General features: G+C 38.2%; 2 protein-coding genes across 2 annotated transcripts; both read right to left on the bottom strand.

Moving 5' to 3' along the window:
* Positions 1-574: 574 nt before the first annotated feature.
* On the bottom strand, positions 575-1303 carry LOC148573464 (uncharacterized). Its single transcript, XM_088505782.1, has one exon. The coding sequence runs from the start codon at positions 1301-1303 to the stop codon at positions 575-577; it is 729 nt and encodes a 242-aa protein (XP_088361908.1).
* A 2461-nt stretch (positions 1304-3764) lies between these two features.
* On the bottom strand, positions 3765-5654 carry LOC107625182 (uncharacterized). The gene is made up of 5 exons (XM_088505781.1): positions 5490-5654; positions 5244-5405; positions 4964-5129; positions 4525-4655; positions 3765-3815 (listed from the first exon to the last, which is right to left on the bottom strand). Exons 1-5 carry the CDS (start codon positions 5652-5654, stop codon positions 3765-3767), a joined length of 675 nt encoding a protein of 224 aa, XP_088361907.1.
* Positions 5655-24380: the final 18726 nt, after the last annotated feature.

Genomic DNA, 24380 nt, shown 5'->3' with positions numbered 1-24380 from the left:
AGAGGCAAGATTTTGTTTATGTACATCTGTGTTTTGGTTATGCATGTATATATGTGTAAATATTCTCCGGCCAGCCTTGACTTCGCGGGCTGAGTTAGGAGCTTGTTATTTTGTATCCTTGGCTCTTTATTCCTACTTTTATTATCCTATGTTTAATAGTTATAGTTCTCTTCACACGCAAGTTATTCCATTTCCGGAGCATTGCGCTTTTCGTTTCGTGATTTTGTTTTACCCATTTTCCAAGGCTCCTAGTTTATTATATTCTTTCTACTATTATATGTATGTATTTTAATTTTAGAAGTCGTAGTGCCTCGCCACCTCTGTTTTACATCCTATGTGTAAAGCTCTGTGTGGTAGGGTGTTACAGATATCAGTAGCATCACAAATAGTTTTCTCAATTGATGACCAGATGCAAGTTTAGCTACCTTATTAATAGCTGTAATGAATTCCCTTAGTTTCCATGGAATAGCAAGCATCTTAGAAGCTAGAATATGTAATCCCATTAATTGTCTTAATGGACTCATATGTTGTGCAACCTCTCTGAATAGATAACAAAATTCTCATATAGTATATATCACTTGTACCCGGTGGAACAGTTTAACCTTTCGATATAATACCTTTTTTTATATGGATGCCATTCCCTTACTTCTCTATCATAAACAAATTGATTTGGAAACTCAACATACGTCAAAGTTTGACCTACTTCGAATTCTTTGTTGGCCTCCATCCATGCTAAGAACATCGTACATTTTCCTTCCTCTTCTTCCATGATTTCCTCAAGATCGTCATCATCTTTAAAGATGATATTTTTTTCTCCAGGCAAATGAAAGGTTAATCTCATCATTGAAGGCCACCTCTGATAAATATCATAAGCTAAAGTTCTCCACACAACCTCACATGCAGACAAATACCTGCAATCATAAAATGGTTTGATCTCATCAATAATCTGAGCATCCTTTCCACTTGAAGCTTCCTTTGAAACTCCAACTGCTATCCTGTTTGGACCTTTATTCACGTATTTGAACAAATATTTGATAGCATTTGACTTGTTGCAGTACTCTACATTAACATACACTTGATAAGACATCAGCAAATATGCATTGTATGGAACCACATTTCTATTATTCATATGGACTCCCTTCTTCTTAGTAACTACTCCTAGGTCTCGTCTTCTGTATGATGAGTATCTACTATCATCGATAACTGTGGTGCTACTAAATATTTTGGGATAATATTTGGTACAGTACCCATCTTTCATGCAGGGAGATTTCGAGAAAGCTCTACCACATGGTCTATGAATCATATATGTTGACACAACTCTAAACAATTTTGGGTGCTGAATAGGATTTAACAACTCTAATCAATTTGAGTTTTCGTTGTTATCTTGTGGTCTCCACTCAACCATAAAAGAATGTGAGCATGTGGTATATAGGAGGAGATAGATCCTCTAAATTTTTTTTAATAATTGAGGGAGTAAAGTGTGATCTCTCACCATTAATTTTATAAGTAGGACCAAGAAAAAATATGAGAGAGAGTGCAATGAAAGGTTAGAGATCATACTTTACTCTCTCAATTTTTTTAAACAATTGAGATGATCCATTCCCGTATATAGGAATACTAATTAAACGTTCGTTGTTCATTAGGAATATAGGAATTTGTTAAATTAGGAATGTTTTTTTTAGTTTTGCCATAAATAGTATCAATCCTATTATTTGCCGATAAAATTAAATACAATTTAAAAATTAATAACCTTATAAATTACGTAAATTTAAAAAATATTTAAATTTTTTCGAAATACTAAATTAATTCAATTTTGTCGAAACAACATTAGAAATAGAATTAAGCATAGAGGAATGTCAAATTAAATTTTTCATTCTTTTGTGGTGAAGGATCTTTTGTCTCCAATGTGGTTGAAATGTGGTGAGTGATCTTTTGGCTGAAAAATAGAGTTTTTATTCTCTAATGTGTTATTGTTCATGTTTTGATATTTATTAGAACATTAAATAGTGAAATCTGGCTTTTCTCACTACAAGTAACTTTGCATATATAAGCTGCTGCTCAAGAATTGAAAGATGTTATATATAAACAGAAAAAATTGAGTGATTGAGTTCATTATCAATTTGTGATATTGGATCAAATTAAAATTTTGTCCCTTGAAAAAAGCTGTGTAATAATTTGTTGATAGTAAAATTGTGGGATAATGTTCATTATTCACGTGAGCCTAGAAGAATGAAATGTGTGGAAGAGTAATATGTTTGACTTATATTACTTTGCAAAATCAAATTGTGGTGATGTATGATATAGTTGGATTTTTCTATCCAATAAATTTGAAATGTAATGATATATGTGGCCTTATAAAATTGAATTGTGATGAAGGATCTTAGTCCCTATGACTCGATAAAATCTGGTATGTTTATCGGATAAGATTGTATGCTTGATGCTTATGTTGTGAAATTGTGTCATCTGTTATGTTTTCCTCTAAAATATTGAAGTTTAATGGTATATTTGACTATATGAAGTTGAAATGGTGAAGGATCACTTGTTTTCGAAATGGAGTTTTCTTTTCTTTGATGTGATCTGCTCATGCTTGAAATTTATTAGAACAGCCAAATTTGGTTTTTCTCATGCAAGTAAATGTGCATATATAGACTGCTAATTGTTTCGAGAATTGAAAGACGTGATACATAAACAAAAAACAATTGAGTGATTGAATTCATTGTCAGTTTGTTTATACAAAAAAAAATAGTACACACACTTTGAATTTGTCATTCCGATTCTCTATACTAATCTATTATAACATAATGTATGCTAATATATGTTAATTAGTCTCATAGAGTATGAGATTTTCATCAATCTCAACTCAAGGGAGATGTGAGTTGGTGGAATACATGTTCACTGCAAGGAATTTCTATGGGATGATCATATCAAAAAAACTCTTCCTCAACTTCACTCAAAAAATCTTGGAATAAATGTTGGTTCAAATATGAAACGGGTATCACAAAACGTTTTTTATTCTCTCCGACATACACTGCAAGATGGTTGGGACTTCTACGGATTTTGAAATTGCTTGCTTAGTAGAAAAACAGAAACCCATTTTTCTTGAATGTAGAGAATAGAAAGAGCAAGAAAAAGCTCTAGAGCTTAAATTTGCCACCTCTACACTTTTTCATGTACTTAAGTGTCAAAACAGCCTCATCTTGAAGCTGAATATTAAATATGTGGAACAAAAGCAAAGAAAATAAGGAGAACAACAACTATAGAAAAAGAAAAAGAAAAAATTAAAATTGGTATTATGGCCTACGTATCTGATTTAAACCATTTCTAGACATTCGAAAAGCCAAATTAAATCCTCCAGATGGATGACATATGATAACAGGAAATGACTCTTTAAGCTGAATCTTTTCCTGAAAATGAAAATCATGGACGCAATGATTGTATTAAGATAATGTAATGCACATAACATGTTGTATCAGAAAATTACAAATATATTATATATTATGCAAAATCATAGGTATCAGATAGTCAACAACTAAGCCTTGTTTCACTAGGTTGGGCTGGCTCCCTCTCTCAAGTATAAAAAAACGGACAATAGAGAAAAAAGAGAACCAAATCACTCAAGTTGTTGATATCATAATAGATAACAAATGCAAAGTGAATGCAAATAAATACCACATAATATGATAACACAGTTAAAAGTAAAACAAAACCAAATAATGGAAAAATTAAAAAATAAGTAGAGATGTGGACCTCTTTTGTAATACTACTCAGGTCTGTCTTTGGAAAGTATAGCCCTCGGCTCCACGACTATAAAGTTGCTGCAAAAAAAAAAAAAACATTTGCAACAATGAATATATACCTATTGCACAACATATGTGCATTGAATGTCAAAACCTAATCCCCACTCCTAAGTCCCAATCCATGATGGTTCTTTGTCAATAGCAAATTGGCTACAAAATTGATTAAGAAACTAGATGTGACACTGGATTGAAAGGATATGGCATAGGCTTCCATAACAAAACTATCAAATTGGATATACCAGTAAAGAGAAACAATGTTAAACAATTGCGAATACATAAAATACGGTAGACACCAAACTTGTGATCAAAATTAGCCAAGTATAGGAAAAAAGTTACAATAATTTTGTCTATAGCATTTACATGAAAGAAATGGATGTCTATCTTAAGCGCAAACAATCTGAACAAATACACTTTTGTAACTGACCAATTATGATGATGATACAAAGGAGAGTATATGAACATACCAATGAAGTTCAAGGTAACCCGAACTATTTCAATTGCCCTCATTGAATTGCTAATTTGTTGCCCAGAAGCAAGATATGCTAGTATGACAGAAATAAAAACCCATTCAGGCAATCATGAACATATACTGAACTTCTCTGTCGAGCCCAAACCTAGATCAATGGAAATAAGAACTCAATTCTGTGTTCCCTATTATACATATCTTTAACATTATTAGATGTTATCATGTTATGCATGATGCAAAAGTAATATTCAAATATCAAACCTTAAGCAGGATCAAAGCCTCCCTTATTTCCTTCCAACCGAGAAATGTTTTGTTGACAAATTCTGTATCCTCTAGAAACATGTCTTCCAGAATGCTAGAATTGTACTTTGGCATAGCCTGAAGTGTGGTCCCTTAAGAATATTAACAACAATGATTAATAGGTTGTAGAAAAGGAAGAAGTCGTTATCTCAATGAAACAAAATATAGATAACTAGATATCGGGGGAAGTCGAGGAACAAACCATGATTCAAATTATGAATGTTATTATGCTTCATGTTCAGCTTTGATAAGCTAAATAGAGATGTAGCCGACAGAATGATTCTTACAAAAAAAACCAGGAACTTCAGCAATCTTTGCAGCTACAATTTTTCCCCTTTTAATGTTTGCCATGCCACTATTGTTTTAAGGTAAAATGTGTGCAAGAACAAAAAGAAATTACCTGGATAAACAAGCAGCAGAGGCTTTTGGGCTTCATTCTGAAAGGTAGACCATTCAACCTTACCAATAAATAGAGAAGATTCCAAGTACATCTTGATCAAGCAGAGATAAAGGCACCTTTTGGCATGGTATCTATAATTTAAGTAATCTTTCTCGTGGAAACACCCCTAACATAATAATAGGAAAATAGTGTGACATTAATACCATGAACATTAACATGTATATAAGTTTGGTTATCCCTTCTTTTAGTTTAAGTTTATATGAATATTAAAATAATATACCTTGGGTAACCTGATAATAAGATCAACATTGAGCTCAGGCCTAATGAGACTCTGAATAGAATAATTGCCTCCGATTTCGATGAGCGATGGCTTTTTAAACATGAAGTCAACCTTATCCGCACCAATGTCCCTCATAAATTTTGGTGCTACATCCGCAGTTACCTGAAAACTCATCAGCATTCAAAGAATCAGCGTTGAATGCTCCAAAAAGAACAAATTATAATAATATGAGCTTGAAAATCAGACCTTAAAGTCCACGGGGATTTCGTTGATGCATGACTTTATGGCGGAGACGGTGTTATCAACGAGGCTGGAGAAGTGAGAGGAATGATAAAGGTGGACCTCTTTCAATAACTCGCTAACCTTTAACTCCGTTGAGTCCATCATAGCATGGCTGCCTAAACCCTCCATGTTGGTGCCGGTGGAGGAAGATAAAGGCAGACGGTAGTGTATGCGAAGGGTGTAGTGTCGGCGAGCTCGTAGGACGGTTGTCTGGAATAGAGCGTGACTTGCTAGTGGCTTCAGGGAACATGGAGAGTGGTTCTGGCAGTAGAGAAGAAAGGGGTGGGTGCTCGGAGGCAGCAATATAGGAGGATGGGGAGCTGGTGCGATTCTGAGCTGCTGGAAGCAGAGGAGGGAAATAATGTGTTGTTGGTAGTATTTGATATTAGGGTAGGGGCATTTCAGGAATTTTGTTCCTATGGGTTCGTTTCTTATGACTTCCTAATAAGGTAGTAGGGTTTATGGCAGATTCACTATTTTTGGGTCAATTGGGTGTAAGGTTTATGTGAGAACCTCTGCTGTCTAGACCATTATAGAAAAGAAGACACCAATAAATGTTAAGTTACTAGTGTTAAACTCGTGTAATGCACGGGCTTACATTTAAATTTGACATGGTAAATCAAAAATAATATTTTATAATCATAAATTGTAATGGGTATTGAAAACTTAGAATGAGCCGTTCTGCCACCAGGAAGGAGTAATGACGCAGTTCCACTGAATGTGATATTTTAAACAATCTTTTCTCTAGACCGAATAGCAGAAGAAAGTCCATTCCAAATAAATGTCTTACCACACCCATTATTCCCGTAAACGAAGTAAAAACCATCAGAGTCTGTAATAATAGCATTGAATATCTCATCGAATACTAACCTTTGCTCATGAGTCATCTTTTGTTCTATGTATAAATTTGTATGAGTCAACTCATTTGCGCCATATGCTAACTCCACCTCTATTAGCTTTTTTTTTTTAAAGTAAAAGCTCAACACAATAAAGTGGAGCATACATAGCTAGACAAACACCACTACCCTACTTAAAGAAATAAACACAACAAAACCACGAAAAGCTCCCATGTCATCTTCGGCATAGCCATCAACAATAGAAGGGATCGACACCTGTCCACTCGTTGATGCTAATCACGGTCATGTTGATGATCTCTTCAACACCTTTGCTTTTATTCTGAAAAATTCTCATGTTCCTTTCCATTCAAATGTTCCAAACGATCACACAAAAGCATCTTAGTCGCTGCTTTTGATCCTCCTTACTCCTCGATTCCTCTGTCCAACTTAGAAAATGCTCTTTCATTGAACCCGGATAAGACCATTAACGGTCAAAATCTGATATCCAAGCACTCTACACCTGCCAAGCAAATGCACAGCCTAGAAACAAGTGATGTACATATTCCAAATCATTATTACATAAAACACAGACATTATCTTCCGGACTGACAATCCTAAACCGGATTAGCCTCTCCTTTGTATTAACTCTGCCTATCAAAACAAACCAAGCAAACAACTCCACTCTTAGTGGAACCAAACCTTTCTAAATGGTCCTAGTGAAGCTGTAGCTAGTTACCTGCTTTGGAAGAATTTCTTCCTGCAGCAGCTGAACAAATGAGTTAGTTGAAAAAACACCTTGCCTAATGTAATTGACTCATGTAATTGACTCAGGAGTTCCAACTCCCATTGGAAAAGTTCTCGCCTCTATTGGAAGTTCCAAATCCACTCTAACCCATCCCAAAACTCACAATCCCTAATAACAGATCCACATTGGTTTGAAACAAAAAAAAGCCTCGGGAATCGATCCTTTAGAGATAAGCAAAGTAACCATACATCCTCCCAAAACTGAGTCCGTCGCCCATCACCAATCACCATAGACAAACCTGTAACCATCTTATCCCTTATACGTTGATTCGTGATTTGTAGTTGGCAAATATACTTCCATGGGCCTCCTCTAGTAGGTAGCACTTGAGTTGACAGTAGCTCATTAGGATTTAGATTATTACACGAACATACGACCTTCTTCCATAATGGACACTCTTCCTTTACAAACTGCCACCACCACTTAAACAAGAGTACTATGTTACGAATCATAACATCTCCAACTCCCAACCCGCTTAGTTTCTTAGGAGCCTGCTCCACTTCCCATCTTACTAATGCCATACCATTTCTACCATCTTCCTTACTCCACAGGAATCTTCGCTGTGAAGAAATCAATTTCTCAGCAACAGCCTTAGGCATCTTGAACAAGCTCAAATAATACACTAGCAAATGATTTAAGACTGATTTGATAAGCACCAACTTTTCAGCCTTGTTTAGCACCTTAGCTTTCCACAGACTGAGTTCTCCTTCACTTTGTCTATTATAGGCTTCCAGGTGTTCACCAACCTCAGATTTGCTCCAAAAGCGATTCCAAGGTATTTAACTAGAAGCGTTTCCACCTTACAACTCAATAAGTTGCACATACGCTGGACCCACTGCTCATCATAATTAATTGCAGTCAAACTGGACTTATCAAAATTAATCCTGAGCCTTGACATCAACTCAAAACATCACAGAAGTTCCTTGCAATTCTTAATAGTTTCCTCTTCAGGGGGTAAAACAGAATAGTATAATAAGCAACTGTAGATGTGACAATTCTATACTATCTCTTCCAACCAACAACGGTGATATACATCCGTTCCTGATTGCCTCTCCAACCATTCGATGCAGCACATCCACAACCAGTACAAATAAGAAGGGAGAAAATGGGTCACCTTGTCTCAAACCTCTTTCTATTTTGAATGGCTTAGATGGCAAACCATTTATCAGAATCGACATAGATGCAGTTGTCACACACTCCATAACCCACGCTCTCCATCTATGCCCAAACCCCATCTTTTGTAATACAATGTCCACAAAGCTCCATTTGACTATATCATATGCTTTCTGGAAATCTAACTTGATTATTGCTGCCTTCTTTTTCCTCAGTTAAAGCCAGTTTACTATTTCACACGCAATAAGTACCCTATCATGTGTTTTTCTTCCCTTGACAAACGCACTATGAGTCTCCCCTACTAACCCCAGCATCACTGCCCTCATCTTCCTAACTAGCACCTTCGAGATAACCTTGTAAACGCACCCCACCATACTAATAGGTCGTAAATCTTTCATCTCCTTCGCACCAACGAACTTGGGTGCTAGTGCCACCCAAGTGATATTGATATTTGTCAATAATCTGGATGTCTGGAAGAACCCTATCACTGCTGCCGTGAATTCAGACCTAATCTCACCCCAACACCTCTTAATGAAATTCATGTTGTACCCATTACAACCTGGCGCTTTAGATGACTCACAGTCCGACACAGCCTCTCTGATCTCCTCAGTCGACGATAACTTCTCTAAAGTCATAGCATCTTCCTCATCTATCTTACCCACCAAACCATCTCTGAATTCCATCATAGGAGAAGCTTCCTAATGATATAAATCCTTGTAGAACTCTAATAATACGTGAGCATCTTTCCTATCTTTTCCAAGTGAATTTGCATTTGAATTGTTAAGTTTAATCAAGATTTAAATACTTTTTAGCCACTATGAATGCTACTTTGAGTTGTTTGCAATTTTTTTTATTTCAGGTAGCATTCGGATGGATTTGACAAGTTTGTGTAGCAAAAAAAGAAGAAAGAGAATGATGTTGTCAACTCTGATCTCCTTGCACTCTAACAGAAATAACTTGAGCTACAGAGGTCCAATTGATATGGTTTTAATGGCATTAGAAAGCTAGCTTTCAGAGCTTTCCAACGATATATAATAGTATACCATTTCTTTCCATTCTGTACGGCCAAGATGGCACCTAACTTAAAATTTCTCAAGTTAGGCGCCAGGAACACAAATCCTTCCAAAGCATGCTGCCAAAGCCATGCCTAACTTCAAATTTTTGAAGTTAGGCGCCAGTCAAGACAAGCACGCATAATCCATTCGGCCAAGGCAGCGCTTAACTTCAATTTCTTGAAGTTAGGCGCCAATTGAAAGGGAAATGCTGGTCCCGCATCCATCAACTAAGAAGCCTACGAATATTTATTATTTATTACAAATAGGAAAAGATATTATTTAGTTTTAGAAAATATATTTTACGTTAATTAGGATTAGATATAAAAGGAAAAAGATTCAGCCCTTCCAGCTTTTTTCTCCTCTTTTACCTCATTCCAGACTTGACAGTTTTTCTGAATCCTAGTTTTCTCTCTGAGCCATGAGCAACTAAACCTCCACTGTTAAGGTTAGGAGCTCTGTTTATTGTATGGATTGATACTATTACTCCTCTATTTTAATTACTGTTTTGATTTTAATTTTAAGAATTTGTTTTTGCTTTTCATCTTATGAATCTGGGTGGAACGAAAGTATGACTGGTGCACGTATGCAAACCCCACACTTCCGTACAGCAGTACCAGCGAGTATACTGGGTAGTCCAAGTAATACCTGAGCAAGTCAGGGTCGATCCCACGAGGATTGTGGTTTGAAGCAAGCTATGGTTATCTTGCAGGTTTTAGTCAGGCGGAATCAGAAGGTTGTTGTGTAAACTTTGAATGATTATATGTCATATATAGAGTTGTAAGAGTAATGTGTGAAAGGGGTAAAACCAATTGGATTAAATGATAGGAATAGAGTTGAGAGTTGGAGTTGCTTTACCTTTCTGAATTAACTCTGGTACTACTGCTCTCTTTGCTTGTGAGTGATTTTTTCAATGGCAGGTTGTATGTGATTGACACTGGTTTGAGCAGCTGCCAATACTCTTCCGGATATGAACCCCAGGTTTAGTGTGGATCCATCTCTACTTGAGGGTGAAGCGCGTCCAGTCCATTCTCCTTTATGATCCTACTCAAAATGTCACAGACAAGGTCGGATCTTCCGGATCAGAGAATGCTGCATCTTTGGGTTCTAGCCTCTACCACAGAGACCCTAATCTCCCTGGAAATCAGCTGAACTGATGTCTCGAGAAGTCCCCGACGAAGTCGTGGATTAGCCGTCTGAGAGATGTATATTCAAGCTGGTGGTTCATCATTGTCCAATGAAAGACGCACTCTGAACCCATGTAAAATGTGATAACCTTATGCCAGTTCAACACATTCATATTGATGAAGAACAAATATACATCTTAGAATTAATCAAACACGGATCGAAGAGAAACAGTAATACTTTTATTAATTCATAGGACTCAGCATGGCTCCTCCCCTCAATCTAGGAGGTTTAGAAACTCATACTGAAAGAAAAATACAATTGAAAAATGTGTATGCTATGCGTGATGTCCCTCTGATTATGTAAAATACACTTTAAATAATAAATAGATGACTAGTAAGGGTAAAACAGTCTATTTAGTGCTAAAATACACTTCTGGGGCCCACTTGGTGAGTGTTTGGGCTGAGCTTTGATGAGATCCATGTGCTATGAGGTCTCTTGGGCATGGAACGCCAGCTAGGGGTCCTCTTTGGGTGTTTATACATTGGTCTCTGCTCTTTGGATGCTGGACACCTGGAAGGGGGCAGGTAGCTGGCATTGGACGCCAGTTTTGGGCCTTCTAATCCGAAGCAAAGTATAGACTATTATATATTGCTGGAAAGCTCTAGAAGTCAGATTTCCATAGCCGTTGAGAGCGCTCCATTGGAACTTTTATAGCTCCAGAAAAGCTCTTCCGAATGCAGGCAGGTCAGATTTAGACAACATCTGTAATGCTTTCTCTATCTCTGAATCAGACTTCTGCTCCAACTCCTCAATTTCAGCCAAAAAATACTTGAAATTGTCCAAAAACACAAAAACTCATAGTAGAATCCAAAAATGTGAATTTAACATTAAAACCTATAAAAACTCAATAAAACTAAATAAAAACTACTAAAAACTATATGAAAGTGATGTCAAAAAGCGTATAAAATATCCGCTCATTACAACCTTAAACTTAAACCGTTGCTTGTCCCCAAGCAACTAAAAACACAGTAGGATAATAAGAAAATTAAGATACAATAAATTTCTAAGTTTCAAATGAAGCTTAGTTACAATCAGATAAACGGGACTTAGTAGCTTTTTGCCTCTGAATAGTTTTGGCATCTCACTTTCCATTGAAACTCAGAGATGTTGGCATCCTCAGGAACTTGGAATCCAGATGATATTATTGACTCTCTTAGTTAAGCTTATTTTGATTCTTGAACACAGCTTTCAGAGTCTTGGCCATGACCCTAAGCACCTTGTCTTCCAGTATTACCACCGGATACAATAATGCTACATACACTTTAACTGGGTGAAACCTTTCAGATTGTGACTCAGCTTTGCTAGAGTCCCCAGATAGAGGTGTCTAGAGTTTTTAAGCACACTCTTTTTGCTTTGGACCACGACTTTAACCGCTCAGTCTCAAGCTTTTTACTTGACACCTTAACCCCACAAGCACATGGTTAGGGACAACTTGGTTTAGCCGCTTAGGCCAGGATTTTATTCCTTTTGGGTCCTCCTATCCACTGATGCTCAAAGCCTTGGGTCCTTTTACCCTTGCCTTTTGATTTAAAGGGTTACTGGCTTTTTCAATCTGCTCTCATTTTCCTGCATTTTTGGGCAGTAATGGATTTTTCTGCTTTTTATTTTTTTATTTTCGCCATTTTCTTTCTTTTTTTTTCTTTTTTCGCATGCATATATTGTTTTTCTTTTGCTTTTTGCTGCTTTTTCTTGCTTCAAGAATCAATTTTCAGATTTTTCAGATTATCAATAATATTTTTTCCTTTTTCCTTATTCTTTCAAGAGCCAACATTCTAAAATTTCAACTTCAAACATGCACTGTTTATTTCATACATTCAGAAAATAAAAGCAAATGACACCACATCAATATAATTAAACTAATTTTATTTTAAACTTGAAATTCATGCATCATTCAATTCTTTTCAATTAAAAATTTTCTTTTAAGCATGGTGAGAGATATATGGAACATTTTACAACTTTTAAGACATCAATGTAAATGATCATGCAACTAGAACTAGAGAACAGATAAATAAATAGACAAAAAATAGAAAAATAACAGGAAAGGGGTGTAAAGAGAACGAATCCACTTGAATGATGGTGGCTAGTGCTCCTCCTTGAGGATCCAATGTAGTGCTTGATCTCTTCAATGTCACTTTTTTGTCTTTGTTGAGACGGCTGCACAAGCTCTTGTGCATGATTCCTAGTTTGCTCCATCCTCTTCTTCCATACTTAGAAGTGGTAGAAGTCAAAAAGCAAAGCTTTTGCAACACCAAACTTAAGAGTTTTGCTCGTCCTCGAGCAAAGTAGAATAGAAGAAGGTGGGATAGGTGGAGCTTTTGTGGGACCTACAGGTCCTGAGAGGCATGAAAATATAGTTTCCCTGCTTCTTCACATTGGCGTTTGAACACCTAGAGGCTGCTCCCTGGCTGGTGTTCAACGCTAGCAATGCTGCCCATGATGGGCGTTGAATGCCTAGCAGGGATACCCTGGCTGGCATTCAACTTCAACACTCTATTTAGAGTGTTCTGTTTTTACTGTTGTGAAATTCTGTCTCTTGACTGAATGTTGCATATGATCATGACTCTGACAACTGAAAGAAAAACAAAATGAAAGAAAAATAAAAATAGTTGAGTAAGGTTGGGTTGCCTCCCAACAAGTGCTTCTTTAGTGTCTTTAGTTGGACTTCATTGTACTTAATTTAGTAACAGTGTTGAGCCTCCTGGCTCTATATCTCCTTCAAGGTAATGCTTGACTCTTTGTCCATTGACAGTGAACCTATTTTCAGGATCTTTTCCTTGAAGTTCTATGTGTCCGTAAGGTGATACTCTTGTAATCACATACAGTCCCTTCCAGCGAGATTTGAGTTTCCCAGGGAATAATCTGAGCCTTGAGTTGAAGAGCAGAACTTTCTGCCCTGGTTCAAAGACTCTGGAAGCTATCTTCCTGTCATGCCACCTCTTTGCCTTTTTCTTATAGATCTTTGCATTCTCAAATGCATCTAAGCGAAATTCATCTAACTCATTTAGTTGGAGCAGCCATTTTTCTCCTGCTGCTTTAGCATCGAGGTTGAGGAATCTAGTGGCCCAATAGGCTTTGTGTTCTAGTTCCACTGGCAAATGACAAGACTTCCCATATACTAACTGATATGGTAAAGTTCCAATGGGGGTTTTGAAAGCTATTTTATATGCCCACAGAGCATCATCAAGCTTTCTAGCCCAATCCTTTCTAGAGGCACTTACTGTCCTCTCTAGGATTCGCTTTAGTTCTCTATTTGAGACTTTGGCTTGTCCATTGGTTTGGGAATGATACGGTGTTACTACTTTATGGCAAACTCTGTAACGACTTAGGACAGAATCCAGCTGTTTGTTGCAGAAATGAGTTCCTCCATCACTGATTAGTGTCCTAGGGACACCAAATCTGTTGAAGATGTTCTTTTGGAGGAACTTCATTACTACTCTTGTGTCATTAGTGGGTGTTGCTATTGCTTGAACCCATTTAGATATATAATCTACTGCCATAAGGATGTAGGTGTTTGAGTATGAAGGCGGAAATGGTCCCATGAAATCTATGCCCCATACGTCAAACAACTCAATCTATAGTATTCCTTGCTAAGGCATGCTATGACCATGAGGAAGATTGCCAGCCCTCTGGCAACTATCACAGTTACGGATGAACTCTCTAGAATTCTTAAAGAGAGTAGGCCAGTAAAAGCTACTTTGAAGCACCTTAGTGGCTGTCCGCTTACTTCCAAAGTGTCCTACATAGTCAGAGCTATGGTAATGCCATAGAATTCTCTGTGCCTCCTCTTCAGACACACAGCATTGGATTATTCTATCCGAACATCTCTTAAAGAGATTTGGTTCATCCCATAGGTAGTATTTTGCATCATGCATGAGTTTTCGGGCTTACTGCCTGGTAAACTCCTTGGGAATGAACCGTATAGCCTTATAGTTTGCAATATCTGCAAACCAAGATACTGTCCGAATGGCATAGAGTTTCTCATCTGAAAAGGATTCGGATATGTCAGTGGAGGGAGAAAAAGTCCCTGCTACTGGCTCAATCCGGGACAAGTGGTCAGCCACCTGATTTTCTGTCCCTTTTCTGTCTCTAATTTCTATATCAAACTCTTGCAGGAGTAACACCCATCTTATAAGTCTGGATTTAGAATCTTGCTTTGTGAGTAGATACTTTAGAGCAACATAGTCAGTATAAATAATGACCTTAGATCCTACAAGATAGGATCTGAACTTGTCAATGACATAAACTACCGCAAGTAGCTCCTTTTCTGTAGTAGTGTAGTTTTTCTGCGCATCATTTAATACGCGACTAGCATAATAAATGACATGCAGAAGCTTGTCATGTCTCTGAACTAGGACTGTGCCTATTGCATGATCACTTGTATCACACATTAGCTCAAATGGCAAGTCCCAGTTGGGTGCAGAGATGATATGAGCAGTGACAAGCTTAGCTTTCAGAGTTTCAAAGGCGTGCAGGCACTCTTGGACAAAGACGAATGGAACATTAGTGGCCAAGAGATTACACAGGAGTTTGGCAATTTTAGAGAAATCTTTTATGAACCGCCTGTAGAATTGATGCATTTGCATCTTTGCTATATTAGCTAGTTAGTTTAGTTAGTTTTAGATTAGTTTCATTCATTATCTTTGAAATAAACAAGCATTTTGATGAGTTGTATCTCCATACATTCATGTACCAAGAACTAGGTGAAATTTGGCATAATTCATGCAAATAATTCAAGAAGTTTACAAATGAATTAGTATGAATGAATCTCTTGAAATTCGTTGCATAGAATGGCAAAAATTTGAAGCAAGTTCTTTGGTTAATGATAGGTGATGGAGTAGCAAAGTCAAGCCAGCAAGGAAGCAAAGTGTCATAGAGCTAGGAGGAGAGCAAGTGGCACGTTGCTAACTCCAGGGTAGCATTGCCAACGCCAATGAAGACCAGAGATGGAGTCAGGAAGCCCTGGAGCAAGAAGGAAGGTGGTACATTGCCAACTCTAGAATTCACTAGCGTGTTTGAGGACAACGCTGAGCTAGAAGACTTGGCCCAGGAAAGGGAGATGCACGTTGCCAACGCCAGCTCCTATAGGCGTGTTCCAAGGCAACGTAGCAAGCAAAGCTTGGTGCCATAAGGAAGGCTCGAACATGTAGTTGGCTTGGGAGAGCATGGACGTGTACCAAGGCAACGCCAAGCTAGAAGCCAACCCTGGAGGGCAATCTCAAGACATCAAGCACGTTGCCAACGTTGGGTGCATAGGCGTGTTTGATGAAAACGTGCCAGGAAGCAAACAAGCAAGGATCACTCACTCAAGAAAGTTGCCAACACTGGATACATGGGCGTTCTTGCTAGCAATGCCAAATAAACAATGCAATAATCCAAAGCAAGAAGGAGGTAGCCCTGGAGAAGTCATCGAGCACGTTGCCAACGTGGGGAAGCACTGGCGTGTTCACCAACAACGCAGCATTGCTTGGAGCTGGGAAGCAGGGGCTGGCGCGTTGCTAACTTAGGAAAGCAAGGGCATGTTCAGCAACAACTCCAGCGAACTTGGCAGGCTGACCTTGTCTCCTTCAAACAAGAATAACTTGAGCTACAAAACTCCCAATGAGGTGATTTCAGTGGCATTGGAAAGTAGACATCCAGAGCTTTTCAACCATATATAATAGTATGGGATTGACATTCGTTTAAAGCTTCAAAAGCTGGCTTCATTTAGAGCTTCAGAATCTGAACACGTTGGCAACTTGGAAGAACAAAGGCGTGTTCACCAAAAATGTGTGCGATTTTGGCAGCCTGACCCTGTCTCCTTCAAACAAGAATAACTTGAGCTAAAAAACTCCAAATAAGGTAATTTCAGTGGCATTGGAAAGTAGACATTATTAGCTTTCCAATGATGTATGATAGTCTATATTGAAGCGGAGGATTGAAGCTAAAATTTTAGGCAACATTAAGCATGAAAAGTGAAACCAAGAAGAAGAAGAGCCAAGTGTTTGGCAACAACTTGGGCTAGCAATGCCCAGCACCAAGTCCCAGCCCAGGAGACTCACGAGCACATTGCCAACGTGCAGTAACACTGGCGTGTTTGCCAGTAACGCCCGTCCAATGGGCCAGAATTGAGAAGAATGAGCTCTGCTCTCTCTGTTTTCCTTAAAGGGCAGCAACTCCTCTAATGAGCCAGCGAATCCAACAAGGACAAAGCCCAAATTGCTAACCCAATTGAGAATCTCTCAATGAGCCTTAGGACTAGTATAAATAGAGAAGAGTTTTGTACTTTAGGAAACTTTTTTTTGACACTTAGAAATTTTTTACTTTTCACTCTGGCATTTGAAATTTTACTGCATCTCACATGTCGTCTATTTTGTTTTTCTTGCAACTTTGAATTTCAGTTGAAGGAACTTCTTCATTCCTTTTCATTCTTCTTCATTCTTCTTTATCCTTCTTCCTTTTCTACTCTCAATTTAATGTCTATTTTTACACTTGTTGTTGAATTTAGAGCTATGATTCACTAAACCCTATTTTCATTAGGGGGAGGAGCTCTGTGTATTTGAATGAGTTGATAACTCTTCTTTTCCTTCTCAATTCAAGTGGTTCATCCAAGAGAAAACTCTTGTTCTTCAAAGATTCAATCACCATCGAGAAAGGGGTTGAATCTATATGAATTGTATGATGAACTTGAGAAAGGAGTCACCTAATTCAGTTTAGAGTTCATCCTTTCATAATTTCCTTGATTAATACACTTTGGGTTGGTATGTGAGATATAACCCCCCTTGGTTGAGATCCTGAGAATTGTGTGGCTTGAAGGATTAGTTAATGAGCTTCATCTCTTCTCATGAACAATTAGATCATGAGAGTGGCAATTGATTATGTTGATGAGAAATTGAGTTGCCAAGAGATTGGAATTCAATTATTCACAATCCGCTATGGATCTATACCCATGATTGAGAAGGAATTGAGTAACATCAATTCATGAGAATTCACATCTCTGATCCCTAATGATCTCTCCATCATTAATTCTCATTTCTTTTGTTCTTTAGTCATTTTGAATACCCACTACCCAATTCCCTTCTACATTCTTGCAATTTATCATTCTGCCATTTACATTCTACTCTAAATTACTTGCAATTTATTTTCTGCACTTTACATTCCTGCACTTTTATATTCTTGCAATTTACTTTTGATGTCATTTAAGTTTCTTGCAATCTAAGTTTCCGTTATTTACTTTCAGTCATTTAATTTGCTTCCCTTACTTTAGTTCTTTAAATTTCTTGCCATTTAATTCCTTGCAATTTCTTTCAAGCATTCAAATCTCATGAAATCAAAACAATGTTTGCTTAACTAAAATACCATTTAACTAAAGTTGATTAATCCACCAATCTCCGTGGGATCAACCTCACTCCGGTGAGTTTTACTACTTGATACGATCCGGTATACTTGCCGGTTATACGTGAATTCTAAATTTTCACGTATCAAGAATCCTGCATGTCCTAGAAAACTTCTGATTGCCTTGACATTAGTAGGTGGAGGCAAGCGTTCTATCATTTCCACCTTAGCTTGATCCATTTCTATCTCTTTGTTTGAGATCCGATGCCCAAGAACAATGCCTTCAGTTACCATGAAGTGGCATTTCTCCCAGTTTAGAACTAGATTTGTTTCTTGGCATCTTTTCAAGACCAGGGACAGATGATCAAGACAGGAGTCAAATGAGTCTCCATAAACAGAGAAGTCATCTATGAATACTTCAAGAAATTTATCTACAATATCAGAGAAGATGGATAACATGCATCTCTGAAAGGTGGCAAGCGCATTGCACAGGCCAAATTGCATTCGTCTATAGGTGAACATGCCAAATGGACATGTGAATGCTGTCTTCTCTTGATCCTGTGGATCCACTGTTATTTGATTGTACCCGGAATACCCATCCAGGAAACAATAAAAAGCATGACCTGCTAGTCTTTCTAGCATTTGGTCAATGAAGGGTAAAGGAAAGTGATATTTCCTGGTGGCGTCATTGAGCCCTCTGTAGTCAATGCACATACGCCATCCTGTAACTGTCCTTTTAGGGATCAGCTCATTATTTTCATTACGAACCACTATCATCCCTCCCTTCTTAGGGACAACTTGGACAGGGCTCACCCAGGGGCTGTCAGAAATGGGATAAATGATCTCAGCCTCCTAGAGTTTAGTGACTTCCTTCTACACTACTTCCTTCATAGCTGGATTCAATCGCCTTTGTGGTTGCACCACTGGTTTGGCATTATCCTCCAGCAGGATTTTATGCATGCATTGGGCCAGGCTAATGCCCTTAAGGTCACTTATAGTCCACCCAAGGGCAATCCTATGTATTTTAAGTACTTGGATTAGTGCTCCTTCTTTCTATGGCTCTAGTGTAGAGCTTATGATCACATGATACGTATCTCTCTCTCTCCGAGAAATGCATATTTCAGGGAGGAGGGTAATGGCTTAAGCTCAAGCTTAGGAGGCTTCTCCTTTTCCTCAGAGGTTTCCATAAGTTCCTCTGAATCAGGCTGAGTATCATCAAAGATATCATCTAGCCCTTCATTGAAGCTTTCGGCCATGTTGACCTCTTCCACCAGGGAATCAATGAGGTCAATGCTCATGCATTCCTTAGGAATGTCTGGATGCTGCATAGCCTTGACATCATTCAGTACGAACTTTTTCTTATTGACTCTTAGGGTTACTTCCCCTTTTTCAACATCAATGAGGGTCCGTCCTGTAACTAGGAAAGGTCTTCCTAGGATAAGGGATGCACTCTTGTTCCCCTCCATGTCCAATACCACAAAGTCAGTGGGAAAGGCAAAGGGTCCAACCCTGACAATCATGTCTTCAACTACTCCTGATGGTATCTGAATAGAACCATCAGTAAGTTGAAGGCACATTAGGGTTGGTTTGACTTCATCAGTCAAACTAAGCTTCTTTATTAGTGAAGCAGGTATTAGGTTGATGCTTGCTCCAAGGTCACATAGAGTTGTCCTTGTACAAGCATCACCTAGAGTGCATGGTATCATAAAGCTTCCAGGGTCTTTAAGCTTCTCTGTAAGTTGTTCTGAATGATTGTACTACATTCCTCACTGAAGAGGACTGTTTGTGTCTCTCTCCAATCTTTCTTATGACTTAGAATGTCCTTTATGAACTTTGCATAAGAAGGTATCTGTTCAAGAGTTTCAACAAAAAGGATCTTTATCTCTAATGTTCTGAGATACTTTACAAAGTGGACAAACTGTTTATCCCTTTCCTCTTGACAGAGTTTCTGAGGAAATGGCATCTTAGCCTTGTATTCATCAACCTTGGTTGATGAAGGCCGAATGCCATGTGAGTTGGAAGGGGGATTACTAGCTTGCTTAGGAGGGTTGTTATCAATGAATGACTGACCTCTCTTGCATGGGCGTTCAACGTCTATGCTGCTGCCCCCTGGGCGTTTGAACGCCCAGTCTCTGCTCTTTCCTGGTGAAAGAGCTAAAGATTGATGGTTTAGAAGTTATAGTAAACTCTCGTTGCAAGTATAGTTACTAAACCAAGAAATCAACATTTCTTGCAAAAGTTTTGGTTATCACAAGTAACAAACCCCTAAATAAATTGTTAACCGAAGTATTCAAACCTCGGGTCGTCTTCTCAAGGAACTGCAGGGAAGTATGTTCTTATTATTGGTTATGGAGATTGCAAATTTGGGGTTTCAAGAATGAGGAACAAATATGACAAATAATTTAAATGGCAATTAAAAATAAATAAATACTGTAAAGCAAACTTTTGGCAAGGGATGAGAAATTGGAAGTCCAGATTAGTTACCCTTCTCAATAATAAAGAAGATTGAATCTTAATTCCACTTAGTTGACCTTTACTAAAGCAAAAGAAAGTCAAGGGACTAATTAGCTTGATCTTCGAATCCTATTTATTTCCTAATAAAAGGTTGGGATTATTGAAGTTCAGTTCAATTAGCAAAGATAACAGTTATCAATTATATTGAGCTAAGATAACTCCTGAGTTACTGATTTCTTAACCAAGACCAAAAGGGAAAAAGTAAATCTATTGGAATAAAGATGTCTTTAGAGTAAAAGCAATAATAGCATAAATAAAAGAAAGCAACATTAAACTGAAATACCTCAAATAACATTAATTCAAATAATCTGGAACATAGAAGAATTCATAAATTAAATGGCAAAGTAAATAATCAACTAAAGTAATGGAATGAATAAAAGTGAAAGGGAAGCTTTAAAGTAAAGGAACATTAAACCTGGGATTGAGAGTCACTACTAAAGAGAGAAATCCTAAATCCTAATCCTAAAAGAGAGAGAGAGAATCTCTCTCTAAACTAAATCTAAATCATGAAAAGTAACTAAATTGGCGAGCTCTCTCTGAATGGATGCATTCCCCCACTTCATAACCTCTGGTCTATGCCTTTTGGACTTGGATTTGGGCCAAAAAGAGCTTCAGAATTTGCCGGGAGCATTTTCTGCAATTTCTGGTGCGTGGCCTCTGTCACGCGGTCGCGTCATTCGGAGCTTTTCTTGTCACGCGGTCGCATCAGTCATGCGGCCGCGTCATATGTGTTTTGCTTAAGGCGCGCGGTCGCGTCAGTCATGCGGCCGCGTCACTGTTGATTCGCGCTTGGCATGCGTCCGCGTCGCCCATGCGATCGCGTGGATGCCAGTTTCTTTAGAAACTCCGTTTTGTGCTTTCCTTCCATTTTTTGTATGTTTCCTTTCCATCCTATGAGTCATTCCTACTTTAGAAGATCCGAAACTACTCAACACACTAATCACGGCATCGAATGGAAATAAAGGTAATTAAAATAATTAATTTTAAAGCATAAAAAATATGTTTTGACATACATCACATAATAAGGAAGGGAAAGTAAAACCATGCAATTAATATGAATAAGTGGGTGAAGGATTGAATAAATTACTCAAATTAAGCACAAAATATATCATAAAATATGGATTTATCACCTGGCGTTCAACGCCAAGAGGGATACCTTTTTGGGCGTTTGAATGCCCAGTCTCCGCCCTTTCCTGGTGTTCAACGCCAAAAGGGATGTCTCTCTGGGTGTTTAAACGCCCAGAGTCATTTTGTGTAGAGACCTGGGTATCCTCAATGGGCTTTTTATTTTTATTGTACTGAGGTTGGGTGCTTAAGGTTTTCCCACTCCTCAGTTGGATAGCCTGACATTCATCTGTTATCTGCTTAAATAACTACTGCCTTGTTTGACTCGACTGGGCTTCTACATTTATGTTAGAAGCCTGAGTTTCTCATAGAGCCTCTTGCAGTTCTAGCATTTACTGGACAAGGGCTTGCAATTGCTGAGTCAATGGACCATTCTGCTCTGGAGGGTTAGGTTCAGCAACTACCGCCTTAACCTCTCCTTTTACAGAGGTCTCAGGAGATGAGTACAGATGCTGATTAGTGGCAATTGTCTCAATAAGCTCTCGAGCCTCTCCAATGGTCTTTTTCATGTGCATGAAACTACCAGCAGAGTGGTCCAAGGACATTCTAGCCATGTCTGAAAGTCCATAGTAGAAGATGTCTAACTATACACATTCTGAAAATATTTCATTGGGACATTTTCTTAACATCCCCCCATACCTCTCCCAGGCATCATAAAGAGATTCACCATCTCCTTGTTTGAAGCCTTGGATGTCTAGTCTCAGCTGGTTCATCTTTCTTGGGGGAAAGTATTGGTTTAAAAACTTGTCCACTAACTGTTTCCAAGTTTTTAAACTAGCTTTAGGCTGGTTATCCAACCACCTTTTTGCTTGGTCCTTTACTGCAAAAGGAAAAAGCAATAATCTGTAGACATCTTGGTCTACTCCCTCACTGCGTACTGTAACACCCTAACTACCAAAGCTCACGCTTCCGGCTGCGCAACTCTAATAGCTCGGACATTACGATGACACTTATACTATTTAATACTAAAATATGAGCCTGTTTAAAACTTTAAACCGTAATACCGCTCCCAAAAATACTTTCGTTCGATAACGTACATCCATAAATATCATACATCTTACAACAACTCATAAAGAGTACATCCATATATATACATAAATATATATAAATAACTTTACAAGCATTAACCAATACAATTACTATCCCTCTTACAGAATATATCAAGATAATGGCGAGGGTTCAATAAACCATAACTAAAACAAGGCAGAGCATCTCAACAACAACTAAATAAACACTTCGTGACTTCTGCGTCCATATCTTGAAAGGGGGAAAATGTAGGGGAGTGAGAACATCATCCTCGAAAGGGTTCTCAGTAGAGGGTTTTTGAGAATTACTGTAATAGGATACGTGAAGATAAACTGTACCAGTGATTAATAACTGTCTTATGCCTCTTTTCAAAACAACGATTTACAATAAAAGAGGAACCGAAAATCTTTTCTAAAAGAGGAACAGTTCAATTCTCAAAAACTCAAAAGCCTTTCAAAACAGTTTATCTATGTTGAACCAAAATAGCCTTTCATATTTTATTCCAAACCAGAAACACAAAACCGAAATCAACCATCGGTTCATCTCATTCTAACCACGGCTCTAGGCCCAAACAATCCAACCATCAACCAATCACCACAGTCCAACAGAGTCCCAGTAGCAAACACAAATAGGAAGATGCAAGCACAAACAAACAGTTATTGCAAGTAGAACAATTAGCAATTAATCACATAGGCAAACCAAGTATAATATGCACACCCAAACAATGTCACATAGATGCATATGATGCATGCCTGTCCCTAGTGGCTGATGATATCATATGTCGGTTATATAGCCAACTCGACACGTCTTGGTAGCTAACCATGGACAGAAACACCCATCGCGGAGCAAGTAGGTTTGAGCTACAACCCCATTGCTACTACCCGCTCAACCCAGAGCCAGTGGAATAATCACTACTGTGGCTACTACCCAGGCGGGTGTTTAAAAGCTCAACCTGGAACGAGTGGAATCACCACTACTACCGCTACTACCCAGGCGTCACAGTCTCTGACTTGGAGCAAGTGGGACAAACCACAACCCTTGCTACTACCTAGGTATCTCAAGCATATATTCATTCAGTCCCAACCATGGATCAACATCCATCTCAGCCATCCGGCTTAAATTCATAATTCATAGTCAGCCATACGGCCCATAACTCATTCGGCAATCAGCCATAAATCAATATCGTACACAGCCATTCCGGCTCACGGTTCAATCCAGAACCAGCCAATATTCATAATCATACACAGCCATTCCGGCCCATAACAAAACAGCACTTCCACCATTCAACATCATCAAATTCATAAAATCGGCATTTAAGCCATAAATCACTTTTCTCAAGCCATTTCACTTTAAAATCAAATTTCAACTCTTTTTAGCCTTGGCTTTTAGAAATCTCGTTTCTCAAATCATCTCAGGCTCATAAGCCAAATTTACTAAAAGTGAGTTCCCCTTTTAAAACAGAGCCACTCTCGGCATTCTGATAAACCACTATTTTATGGTTTATCTTGTGCTCAATTGAGTGATTTTTATCAACTCTTTACCCACTTATTCATACTATTTGCATGGTTTTACATTTGCCTTCCTAATTATGTGCTTTGATTGAAAACATGCTTCTTTGATCTTATATTTGCTTATTATTAATCCTCTCTTATTACCATTAGATGCCTTGATATGTGTGTTAATTGTTTTCAGATATTATAAGGCAGGAATGGCTTGGAGGATGGGAAGAAAGCATGCAAAAGTGGAAGGAATGCAAGAAGTTGGAGAAATTGCTAAGCTGTCCAGCCTGACCTCTCTGCACTCAAACGGCTATAACTTTAGCTACAGAGATCCAAACAACGCGGTTCTAGTTGCGTTGGAAAGCTAACGTCCGGGGCTTCGATTTGAT

Source organism: Arachis ipaensis, chromosome B2, assembly GCF_059453495.1.
Source record: "Arachis ipaensis isolate K30076 ecotype BB chromosome B2, ASM5945349v1, whole genome shotgun sequence".
NCBI classification, from domain to species: Eukaryota; Viridiplantae; Streptophyta; class Magnoliopsida; order Fabales; family Fabaceae; genus Arachis; species Arachis ipaensis.
Note: the sequence above shows the minus strand (reverse complement) of the source record. Positions and strands in the feature narration are given on the sequence as shown.